Here is a 13,206-nt window from a genome sequence, read left to right on the forward strand (position 1 = left end):
CAAACATTGCTTTGTCAATCAAACACTGAAAGGTTGATTCATCGGAGAAGCAAACCGTATGCAATTTCTTAATATTAACCAGTAATGAACTATTTAATACTTAAAGACAATTTAGAGATTTTATCAGTTTCTTTGACAATTTTCAGGTTTGCTTCTCCGATGAATCAACCTTTCAGTGTTTGATGGACAAAGCAATGTTTGTTCGTCGACAAAAGGGAGATAAAGGAGGTCGTACGAAATCTGAAATTTCTGTAAAAATGAGGTGTGGTTGGTTATTTATCAATATTTCTTGAATTAACATTGTTATAATTGTAATTTTTCTTAATATTGTTTAAAAATTAAATATGCTTAAGAAAGGAAACCAGAGGAAGTAATATGTAAAGTATAGTAAAAATGTGAGTGATTATAATAATGTGGCCAGGTACTGTATATAGGCAAATTTTCTCTGGAACCAATTGGATTTTCCATAAGATCAATACAAATTATCTCTTTATTTAGCGGCCACCTCATGCGCCGGCCAGCAGCCGGGGTCTATTTGGATTGGAACAATGTACAAAACAAATGAAGGACACAGTAATGCGACTGGCAAGCATTGTTGCCACAAGTTTTCTTCATGATTGAATACATGGAAATGAAATAAATTTTAATATTTTCATGTCATTACATTTGCTGCATCTTCAGACTTACATTTCAATCACTGTCTTCAGAATTTAGGAATCTTCTGTACAGATTCTTGTTATTTGGTGTTTGATCGCTTGCAGCACTGGTTTTGTAGTTGACGGCAGGAGCATCAGCCATGAGGGAGTTGTTCTTTCAAATAAAAAAGCAAATTAATACCTAATTAGTTATAGGATAAGAAATGGACACATGTAGAGAAACTTTCAAATGGATTTATTGACTGTAATAAACCATGCGTTTCTCCTGTCCCCATAGGAACGAATAGTTCAGTGATAGCTCGGTCATGTGATGCCTTGTTCCATAACATCCCATGAGAATTTTAATGGGGGAAAAAAAAATTTTAGAGTAGCTTATACGATTACTAATCTGTGGCCGGGAGGAAAAAGGTCTTAAGTAAAAATTTTATACTTTTCAGGAGAGCAGTAGGAAGATTGAAATTAGTGTTAATTATAGAGGTTTTTTTCCTGGATATCATTTGTTTATATTTCTTCTGAAATAGGTAATGTTGCTCATTTAACAATTTTCTTGATTATTTCCAAAAATAGCCGCACTTAAGCCCTTTTAAGACTAGAAGCCAAACTGAGTACAAGGAACTATTAAACATAAGACCTTTTTCATGTCAAAATAAATGAGAAATGTAAATTATTAGGAATGCAAAATGGGTTTTAAACAATTATAGGACTGTTTACCCTGGTGCTTAAAGTTTTAAAAGGAAAGAGCATCAGTATGTGATAAAATGGCTAAAATACAAGTTAGACCTTTTTAATAGGGAAGCATGGAAAGTAAACATGTGATTGTTTGTAAGGAATAAAGTGTTAAATATTCTGAAGTCCTTTATTCTGTGTGTGCTCGATTCAAAAGTACTTAGGACATTTGGTAACGCTCTATAAATCCAGTCGGGAGTTTTATTTAACTTTAACCGTTTTACCAGATTGTAGAGAATTGTTTCCGCTTTCAGAATATATAAAAATCTCATTTTCACAAAAAATTGACTTAAGACCTTTTTCCTCCCGGCCACAGACTTCATTCTTCATGCCATTTTCTTTTCAATATATAAAGTTGTTAGCTCTGAATAGTCTCCATAATTTAAAAGAATTTTGTGGCCATGATAGCAGAATCTTTCCTTCAATGAGGGGTGAGGATTAGCTTCAAATGGGCTACGGCAAACAATGTGGAAAACTGACACATTGTTTATGGGACATTTTAACCATATAACTTTAGTTTGTACTTTGTAGATTTCAACTGTGACTTGACATTCATTTTCTATACGTTTAGATTTTATATAATAGATTATAATCATTATTATCTTCAGTTATTTTGTATGATTTCGGTATATATATGAGCTATTCCATCTCAAATCGACCGAAATATAGAGAAAATTGACCTTACAATTCCTAAATACAATGAAACTTTTTTTTGTACGTAGAGAACTGTGATACAATGCTTTGTGCAAAGTTTGAGGCATCAGAACTTCATAGTGTTTAAATTTAAAATATTTAAATTTATCGCATTTTCATAAAATTAGCAAATTTAAACTGTTGTAGCTCCGAAAGCCTTTCACCCAATGATCAAAATCATGGTTTATTTTGATGCTGAGAAATTAAAGTTTATGTTGACATATAAATAGATTTTCTTACTTTTTATGGAAATGGAGAAATTTAGATTTTTCCTCATTAAGACGCTTTTGACTAGGAAAAAATATTTAAAAAATATATAGTTAGATTCTGCATTGAAAGTGCAAATAAACATATTTTTTACTGATGGTATGTTGATAAGAAAGTATTGAAAATATCAAATAAAGAAAATAAATAGTACGCGCGTGAAGTAACCAGCTGACTGTGAGGCAAGAGCTAGCCGAGACAACCAAGGCCAGGAGACAAACACGTGATGTTTCGTCTAGTAGCGCATAGCTGGGCTAGCTTTATCACAAGTTTTCATAAACACAGGAGTAAAATGACGCCCAATGCTCACTTATCTTCATCTCTCGGCCAGTGCGTGCGGTACTGTGCCGTTCAAGTCTAGGCGTGTGAAAATAATCTCGAAACTTATTGCCGTACCACTAAGCAAACAATGCAGAATCCCTCTCAATAATGCAAGGTTTTTTCCTCAATATTTTTTTACAAATGGCCAACAAGCCTAAAAGCAAGTAAAATCAGATTATCTGTCTTCCTGTGTACAATAAAAATAAGGATTACTTCTTAACATAATCTACCAAATGTCAGCTTCAAAATGAGCTCCCGTTCAATGTTCTGCAGTAAATGGTTCCAGAGTTCTGAGCGCTGAAAGAGGCTTGTTTTTCTAAAATACGCTAAATTTGTCACTCAATAATATGAAAACCGTATGACTTTCGATAGTATGTTTTTGAAAATGCACTCCCCTCAGCACCTTGTGTAAATAGGGAAAAAATTGGAGTATAAAAAATATGCGAGGTTTCTTACTGATCGATTTCATATGGAATAGCCCATATAGTAGATTGTAATTATTATGTTTTATTTTTATTTTATTATAGTACCTAACTTTAGTTCGTAATTTAAAATTAAAAACAGACTCTTTATACAGATCGACAGTTTAAAAGTTCCAAAACATTGCTCTGCTAGTCAGTGGACTGAGCCCCATGCATTCTCCATAATATCATAGTGCTTTTCGATCCTGCAGTCACTCATAAATGAGATTTCAGTAGAGGATACCTTAGTGTTGTGTAATGATGAGAAAATTACTGCAATGCCATAGTTATCTTGAAGACATACATCAAGGACAGAAAGTTATGTGACAGAAGGAGACAATCATTTAAACATAAATTTCGTGGGGCTCAGGCTGCCAAACACTTGAGTAATGCTTTGGAACTTTCAAACTGACCACACTGTAGAAATGTAACATTAAAATGCTTACAGGTGAAATGAGCTACAAATAACTGGTTACTAAATATGCAGCAATATACTGCTTAGAAGAAAACATTGGAATAGACACATGACAACGTTAGAAAGAGACATAGCTACTTTAGTTGTTACAACATGGTTGCTGGCAGTGATTATGAAGAGAGCTGCATTTCTGAAACTTCAAAGAAATCTAAATAAGTAAGGCAATTTTTTTCTCTCGTCATATCTGTAAGGTGCAGGGTAGAAAAATAGATTTCAACAGTCATCATTCTGTCTGTCGTGATGACTTATCAGCATTTAGATATTCACATGTATTTGTCTTCATAGTCGTGCAGTTACCATAGTGCAAGACCATTGCTTGAGACAGTGCACGGCAATCAGAAGGCAAAGGACTGATGTTATATTTCTTGAAAATAGCTTCACTTTTTTCACTGTGAATGTGGTAAGTTGCTAGCCACAAATGCTACCAATGAACTGTGCGAAATTTCAGTTTTCCACCAATGTTTTCGTTATGATATAGAGATTCCTATTGGCCTCCATCTTCAGGAATATACCTCTGACGTGCATTGCATATATTCCAATAGCCACTTACCTTAAAGATAATTATTTAGTTGGGCAAAGCAAGCAACATTGGCCCTGACAAGTATAGGGTAGTGGTACAACAGAAATAGAACAATTCTTGAATGAAAAAAGCCAAGAGAAAATATGCTTCCCCATCACTTTTATTCCATAATTCTCACAGTATCTGTCATGAATCAGACACCGGCTGCTTTGGTTAGGACCTGTCAACAAATTAACTGTATAGCTGAAAGTGACATACCGTAACTACTTACAAGTGTAGTGATGGGATTTCCAACATCATGACTTGTGAAGACCAGCATTGGACAGTACAACAAGTTGAGGAGTCCCACAGATCTCATTAGCCAGGGAAATCCCACAGCTGGAACCATTTCTCCACCTATTAGGGGTCCTGAATAGAACAGAAAATTGCCAAGTAGTTTATCCCATCGGTAGCTATACTTACTTAATGTATTACAGTACTAATTAATCAGTTTTAATATTGTAACAGCTGTCTCGGGATTCGAACGCGCGTCCGACAGGGCGCAGGGAGACGAGACGAGCTCTGTGGAGCTCTGGGGAGTGGCGCGCAGAGAGAGACGAGGCTGCAGCCACGCAAAATGGAGGGGACGGACGTAAGGGGAAAGACGGCACGCTGGGCCTCAGCAGAGAGGGAGAAGTAAAGCGACTGCGACTGAGGGGAGAAATCCAGAAAAGTTTCGGGAAGCGCCATCCTCTCGGCATCTGTAGATTGTTCGCGAAATCGTAGTTTCTGGAAACTATGGTTTAGTGATAAATAGGAGACGCGAAGAAGGAGCCAGTCAGTTGTTGTTGGTATTGGACAGCGAATTCAGCTTGTGAATCAGAGCGCCCAGGAGTCTAGGGTTCGACACACGCGAGTGAACTTGAGCTGTTTCCAGGCAGAAGCAATGCAGTTGGAAGTCTTGAGTTCAAGTTCAGTGGACTGTCTCTGGAAGTCTTGGGTTCGATATTCTGTGAACTTGAGTGAATGAGCTAGAAGAAATAGCCAAGGCAACGAACTGTGAACTGAGAACTGACAGTTCTGTGTTGTAAATAGTGCTTTGTGAACATTAGTTAAGATTAGCAGTACATTGTTATTCTCAATAATCCAAGTGAATTGTCATTGTCGTCTGTGGAGTGCAATAACGAATACTGTGTTGCCGTGTGGAATGGAAATCTCATTGTTGACGGGAGTGTTTAAATTCAATTATAGACAGTGATTATTGTTGTAAATAAAAGTTACATTGTTGAATTGAAATAAAAGTAACAATATTGTAAGTAATAAATATGACTAATGTTTAACATGATCACTAACATTTTAATTTTGAATTTCATTTAAATTTTGTTGCCCAGGGGGTGAAAACTGTAACTGAGTATATTCGAGTAATTCTTGGCAGGCGCGTCCTAGTCGCGGGGGTGGACACTCTTAGGAGTGACTAAGTTCTGCCAAGGACCCAGTCTCGTGGGGTATAACACGAAACCTTTGCCCAGGGATACGGGTGAAGACCTCAACAGCAAATTGGCAGAGAATATTAATTCGGTACGACAAATTTGGTGGAAGAGTCAACCCTCCTATTGGGGATATACACTAGAGGGGCAGATGAAGACTCCAAAGCCTAGGAAGGCAATCATCTAGGAGAAAGCACTCCAAAATCAAACTCTGGCCCTCCTGGAAGGGGGTTTTGCGGACGGGCTGGTAACCCACCCATAGAAAAAATTAATTACTCATAAATCTCAGAAGGGGAACAACTTCTGAGACGAAACAGGCCAAATGGCCTATCTTGTTGTTGATGATGATGATGATGATGATGATTTAAATTTTGTAGGATTTCCTACACATACAACCCAAACTCAACACACTAGAGCAATATGAAATATACAGACACACTAAAACACACCCTAATCAAATACTCAACACACAGATCAATTTCAGAACACACACACTATTTGACACAACTCTTCATCACACAAACGCACCCACACAACAGGCAGCGAAGTTGAGATGATGCCGAGACACAGAAGGCTCTGAGGATGGTGTCAAGTAGCACCGAAACAGCTGTAAGCCTCACATGCTTACATAATTAACACGAGTAAGATCGCCATTTAATCAATTATTTATATTCAAGTGTTAAAAGTAGTGTACGAAAGATTGAACATGGGTATAACAACTTGCTGGTTTAGTGCACTCACCTAGGGAGTAAGCAAGACTGACTGCCATCTGCTGAAGAGCGTACACGGAGCCGTAATGGGCAGAGTGTCTGGAGTCCATGAGACTGGCCAGAAGAGGTACGAGAGCAGCATCCACCACTCCGATGCCAAGCCCAAGTCCGAAATGGGGCACCGCAAGCTGAGACACGCTGCCTGCGCTGGGAACCTGTGGTGAGCATTGCACTATTACAACTAAGTACAGTAACCACATGGGGATGAGAACATTTGCTCTTTTCATGACACAGCAGTTGGTAATATGATTAATGAAGGACTTTTTGAACTCTGCTGATCTGGCAGTGTGGGGAATTCCATTTCTGAGGTAGGGTCATATGTGAGGTGGAATTCATTGCTCGTAAGACTAGCAAACTTTAATTTTGACATAAGTTTCGTCTAAAATCACCTCATTCAAGTACCGAATTCTTTTATATGCCATGAATCCAAGACATGACTTTCCCAGCTTCACTTCCCTTTCAAAGGAATCCATGTTAAATATTTTATGGTCAGTAAATATCAATAAATACAATACAATTTAAATCTGTTTTGTATAGCTGGTTAATCAACCATCCATTCTATAGTATTAGTGAATTTCTAGACTCCACTGTAAATGTATTCTAAATTTATAAGCTGCATTGCTCTGTATATAACGATTATTATAGTCCCATCACTCTAATTTCCGGCAGCCAATTACGTTGCAGGTCGGCTACATTTAAATGTGTGCGTCTTGTGATTCGCTGATTCATTTCTTAAGGCTCGATAAATACTTAATATAATCGCCCGCTATTTTAACTCTTTTGTTGGCTTTCGCAGAAAGCACATGAAGACGTTATTTGCCGCTCAATTATTTGCTGAATTACAGTGCGTTTGATTTATTATCAAAGGAGCTACGACATGATAATGTTTAACGGTGTGGCAAATAGATTCCTTGTATGGTAGCTCGGTAACATAAGAACAAAAATGGCGAATGATACTACCTACCTAGACTTTATAGAGCCTTCACTTTCTAAGACATAAGCAGAGAGGCGGAGTCACGCCGGAAATATCAGTGTCGGGAGTATAGTAGTATTGGTCATTGTTATATTATTAATTCCAGTGGCCTATTATTATTTCATTTTCTATTGTTGTATTCATTCTGTTTTTATATTTTATGTCAAATATTATTTTATTATCTCTTGTATTTTAGTATATTTTATGTCTATTGCAACAAACTGTTGTTCATGACATTAATAAACGATTTATTTATTTATTTATTTATTTATTTATTTATTTATTTATTTATTTATTTATTTATTTATGTTGTTGTTGTTTTCTAATGCCAGGCATTTGACAATAAAGTCATTTGACCTCTTGCACTCCAATATTTTTCAAAGATATTATCATGACTAGCCACTGAAGCACAGATTTTGAGGTGTTCCGAATCCATTTCTTGGTTTGAGTTGCACAATGGGCAGTTAGGGGACTGATATATTCCAATTCTATGCAGGTGTTTGGCCAAACAATCATGGCCTGTTGCCAATCTAAATGCAGCTACAGACGATTTTCGTGGTAAATCGGGAATTAACTGTGGATTATGATGCAGAGAGTTCCATTTTTTCCCTTGGGATTGAGTTATCAAATTTTGTTTGTTGAAGTCTAAGTATGTAGATTTAATAAATCTCTTCACAAAGTAGTACGTAGATTTAGTAACAGGTCTGTAAGTAGCAGTGCTTCCCTTCTTTGCTAAAGCATCCGCATTCTCGTTTTCCAGGATTCCACAATGGGATGGTATCCATTGGAATACAATTCTTTTATTGAGTGATAATAATTGAGAGAGCATTTTAGTTATTTCTGCTGTTTGAGATGAAGGTGTGTGTTTAGAGACGATTGATAGAATAGCTGCTTTGGAGTCTGACAATATAACTGCATTCCTAAATTTATTGATGTGGCATAGAAGATTCCTGAGGCATTATTTATTTATTTATTTATTTATTTATTTATTTAAGGGTCCAGGGGAATAACGATCTAAGTGCAGGATTGAAGCCAATGCCATTCTTTGTACATAAAATGCAATTCAGTGACTTCTATAATTTTACTTCACTTGCCAAAGATCTTAAAGGTGTTATTCCTTGGAGAAAAGTTTGTAGTCTTGAATTTTGCAAAGAGGAGAATGGGAAAGTCGAAAGATTGATCATAAAGGGGAATTTGAGCCTGCTACCATATTAAAAAAAATGTAGGGAAATACCCAATAACGAAGAACCCAATCTCCCAAAAGTCTATGATAAGGAACTCTCCATTTCTCAAGCTAAACTTAAAGATCTTATGAAGATGTGCCAGGATCTGACGATACCGAAGAAGTATCACGAATTCTATTTAAAATTGAAAGAATCAGAAGTGAGGGACAATTTGCCAGAATCTGATTTCAGTAAAGAATCAGAGTATGATGATGATTGTAACAATTAATGTACATTATCCTGCATTTCACTGTATTTATTGCCCTATTTAATTTCAATTATATTCAATTTCTAACAGATAATTGAGTTCAATATCTCCTTTTACTTTCCCAATTCCTTACGAATCTGCCACAATTTCAAAATAACGAAAGTGCAGTTACTTACTTACTTACTTACTTACTTACTTACTTACTTACTGGCTTTTAAGGAACCCGCAGGTTCATTGCCACCCTCACATAAGCCCGCCATTGATCCCTGTCCTGAGCAAGATTAATCCAGTCTCTACCATCATATCGTACCTTCCTCAAATCCATTTTAATATTATCTTCCCATCTACGTCTCTGCCTCCCCAAAGGTCTTTTGCCCTCCGGTCTCCCAACTAACACTCTATATGCATTTCTGGATTCGCCCATACGTGCTACATGTCCTGCCCATCTGAAACGTGTGGATTTTATGTTCCTAATTATGTCAGGTGAAGTATACAATGTGTGCAGCTCTGCGTTGTGTAACTTTACGAAAGTGCAGTTAGGAATTAAAAAAGTCATATTTAATCAATAATATTACAGACCAAAGTAGACGAAACATTATGAAAATAAAATAAAACCTTGACTAATATTTTTAAAGGAATAATTAGTTTAAAAAGTTTAAATTCTGATTTTTCCGAGATAGAATAAACTTCAAATGCGTTTTTCTCAAAAGTAAGATTTTGCAATTTCGTCGGTTTTGGCGTGGGTCCAACGATATTTATTTTGTTATTTTTACCTCTGTATTATGCTAGTAGTGAGTATCCTTGCAGTTTTACACATACACCTTCAGTAGAATTTTAATTTGCTAATAAAACTTGTCATTAGTTGAAAATGTTGGTTTTAAACCCATTCAAGGACAATGTCAGTCTTGTTTATGAAAGATATAGTAAGAATCCATAGCATAGTAAATGGAACTCACGAGCACAGAGGAGAGGCCAACCAGCATCATAGCAGATACTGCAACTCGCCAGCGCCCCAAGTGATAGGCTACAGAACCGAAGAAATTGGTGCCCAACAGGTAACCCACGCTATCTGGGATGAAGACCATTCCTAGTTGCCATTTCTGAAACATATTCATATGCATTATGTATGTACATATATAAGAATCTTTGTAATTAATTTGTAGGATGTGAGGGAGAGAAAAAGAAATTGGCTAGGCTACCAGCTAAGAAGAAACTGCCTACTGAAGGATGCATTGGAAGAAATGGTGAATGGGAGAAAAGTTCGGGGCAGAAAAAGATATCAGATAATAGGCAACATTAAAATACATTGATCATATGCGGAGACTGAGAGGAAGACAGAAAATGGGAAAGATTGTTGTTGTTGTTTTCTAATGCCAGGCATTTGACAATAAAGTCATTTGACCTCTTGCACTCCAATATTTTTCAAAGATATTATCATGGTCAGCCACTGAAGCACAGATTTTGAGGTGTTCCGAATCCATTTCTTGGTTTGAGTTGCACAATGGGCAGTTAGGGGACTGATATATTCCAATTCTATGCAGGTGTTTGGCCAAACAATCATGGCCTGTTGCCAATCTAAATGCAGCTACAGACGATTTTCCTGGTAAATCGGGAATTAACTGTGGATTATGATGCAGAGAGTTCCATTTTTTCCCTTGGGATTGTGTTATAAAATTTTGTTTGTTGAAGTCTAAGTATGTATGTATGGGAAAGATTGTAGAATGCTGGATTTGCAGTGAAAGACCTGCCCTTGGGCAGAATACTATGAATCTGTGTGCTTGCGTATGTGTATGGAGAGGTGGGAAAGTCCTTTTGCATGTGGACAAGGAGAAAGAGCTGAAATTAATGGGACATTTTACAGGTAGCTTTTGAGCCCTGGAGGTAATGTAGACTTAGGCAGCTCCATAACTGTCACCAGATATCATAAACCGTCCCTGAATGCAGTGGGATGCCACTTAGACTGTCTCTAACAGGCACCATGACCATACCTGGAATACTAACGAGTCTCGCCACAAGGCATCCAAGGCACTAAGAATATTTTCAGATGCCAATAAGTATTGCTTACCTCCATCTAACACCAGTTCACAAACGTGAGCATTTTACAGAGAAATAGTATTCTGGCTAGTCACTTCCATCTGGCATCACCAAAGTTATCCTGAAACCACATTGATGTCTTGAAATAGTGTGAATTGAAGAGATTATTAGTGGAATGAAATTTGTAATCTTGAAGGAAATGAGAGAATCCTGAGAAAGATCATCATCTTCTAATCTTGTGCACCACAAGTACCACTCCAGTCAGTGCCAGAGACTGAATCCGAGTTTGTGAAATAAGCCGTGCTCTAGCACTGATCTTTCAGAAGGACTATACAGGGTGATTCAAAAGTCCGGCGACATAGATTCCGTTATTAGTGCAGATAGTGAAAAATGAAAAGAGGGGAAATTTGTCTGAAATATGTAGTTTTGAATCTAACTACAACATAGAATGCACTGTTGCGAGTTTATACTGGTATGACCCTCAATGAGAACGGAAAATATACTTCTGCCTCTTGCTTCTTGCTTAAATGGAGCACTTACGTTATCGCAATCAGTTTAGTGTATTGGATAAATTACGAAATGTTGACGATAATTAGCAGTTTGCCAATACAAGTTCAGGGAAAACCACTAGGCAAGAATGAAATTCCCCCAAATTCTTATGCTATCAGTGTAAAAAGTTATTTTATTCCACTGTGAGAAGTTAAATAACAGCTAAATTCTGCATGTCATGTATTTTTCTCCATTAAATAATACTCATCTGACATCTACTATAACTAGCAGAAAAATCATTAATTTGACAGCTTTGGGACTAGCAGGTGTGTCTTCCTAGTGTATACCCTTAACAGTGTATTCTATGTTGAAAATTAAAGCACGTTAGATTGAAAATTACATATTTGCAACAACTTTCCTCTCTTTCCATTTTTCACTGTGAGTTTATCTATGTCGCCAGACTTTTGAATCACCCTGTACATAGCCTTACTTACTTACTTACAAATGGCTTTTAAGGAACCCGAAGGTTCATTGCCGCCCTCACATAAGCCCGCCATCGGTCCCTATCCTGTGCAAGATTAATCCAGTCCCTATCATCATATCCCACCTCCCTCAAATCCATTTTAATATTATCCTCCCATCTACGTCTCGGCCTCCCCAAAGGTCTTTTTCCCTCCGGTCTCCCGACTAACAATCTATATGCATTCCTGGATTCGCCCATACGTGCTACATGCCCTGCCCATCGCAAACGTCTGGATTTAATGTTCCTAATTATGTCAGGTGAAGAATACAATGCGTGCAGTTCTGCGTTGTGTAACTTTCTCCATTCTCCTGTAACTTCATCCCTCTTAGCCCCAAATATTTTCCTAAGCACCTTATTCTCAAACACCCTTAACCTATGTTCCTCTCTCAGAGTGAGAGTCCAAGTTTCAGAACCATACAGAACAACCGGTAATATAACTGTTTTATAAATTCTAACTTTCAGATTTTTTGACAGCAGACTAGATGATAAAAGCTTCTCAAGTGAATAATAACACGCATTTCCCATATTTATTCTGTGTTTAATTTCCTCCCGAGTGTCATTTATATTTGTTACTGTTGCTCCAAGATATTTGAATTTTTCCACCCCTTCGAAGGATAAATCTCCAATTTTTATATTTCCATTTCGTACAATATTCTGGTCACGAGACATAATCATATACTTCGTCTTTTCGGGATTTACTTCTAAACCGATCGCTTTACTTGCTTCAAGTAAAATTTCCATGTTTTTCCTAATCGTTTGTGGATTTTCTCCACCCTGTACATAGCCTACATAAAAATAGTGATATCACGACAGCTGCTATTTTCATTCTTAAGAAGAAGAAGAAGAAGAATCAGGATCAGAAGAAGAACGAGGAAGAAGTTGAAGAAAGACTATACAAGAAATGAAAAAAAAAAAAAAAAAAGTAAATTTAGAGATTGAAAAATGGCAATAAGAATAAGAAATTAAAGGAACCTAATAAAGAGGTGACAAATAAGAGAAGAAAGAGGAAGCATATGAAGAGCCGTTTCTGATCATCAAGGCAGGATATCTTAGTCTGAAAAGGTAAAGGTATGCTAACTTCTCCGGAATGTCAAATGAAGAAACTCAACGAAACAGATACCTGGGTATCATTAAACTTACTTGCGGCTTTATGTTGTCCATAAGCCATATAGGCATGCAGGGCTCCAATATGGCCATGGTGGAGGTGGACAGCCAGATGGCTCCAGCTATCAGCACCACGTGGCTGTCAGACAGCAGACGCTGCCAGCTTGTGCTGATCAGGATGCGCTGACATTCAAACATAATGAATATTAAACACATTAGAATCGTTTAATTAAGAGTATGCATTTTAACACATTTATTATTTTCAGGATACCTACAGATAACAACATAGTGGATCCCTTC

The 13,206-nt window shown here is 37.0% G+C and overlaps 1 protein-coding gene across 1 annotated transcript in view; it reads right to left on the reverse strand.

The window, feature by feature from the left end:
• Positions 1-503: 503 nt before the first annotated feature.
• The window catches only part of LOC138708830 (synaptic vesicular amine transporter-like), a 34,441-nt gene continuing 21,738 nt past the window's right edge, over positions 504-13,206 (reverse strand). The window contains exons 9-13 of the mRNA XM_069839046.1: positions 12,943-13,089; positions 9,713-9,856; positions 6,324-6,507; positions 4,388-4,524; positions 504-810 (exon numbers count right to left, since the gene is read on the reverse strand). Of these exons, the coding sequence (XP_069695147.1) occupies positions 691-810; positions 4,388-4,524; positions 6,324-6,507; positions 9,713-9,856; positions 12,943-13,089 (732 nt within the window). The 3' untranslated portion in view covers positions 504-690. The remainder of the gene's footprint in view (positions 811-4,387; positions 4,525-6,323; positions 6,508-9,712; positions 9,857-12,942; positions 13,090-13,206) is intronic.

The sequence above is a fragment of the Periplaneta americana genome, chromosome 11, assembly GCF_040183065.1.
Source record: "Periplaneta americana isolate PAMFEO1 chromosome 11, P.americana_PAMFEO1_priV1, whole genome shotgun sequence".
Lineage (NCBI taxonomy): Eukaryota > Metazoa > Arthropoda > Insecta > Blattodea > Blattidae > Periplaneta > Periplaneta americana.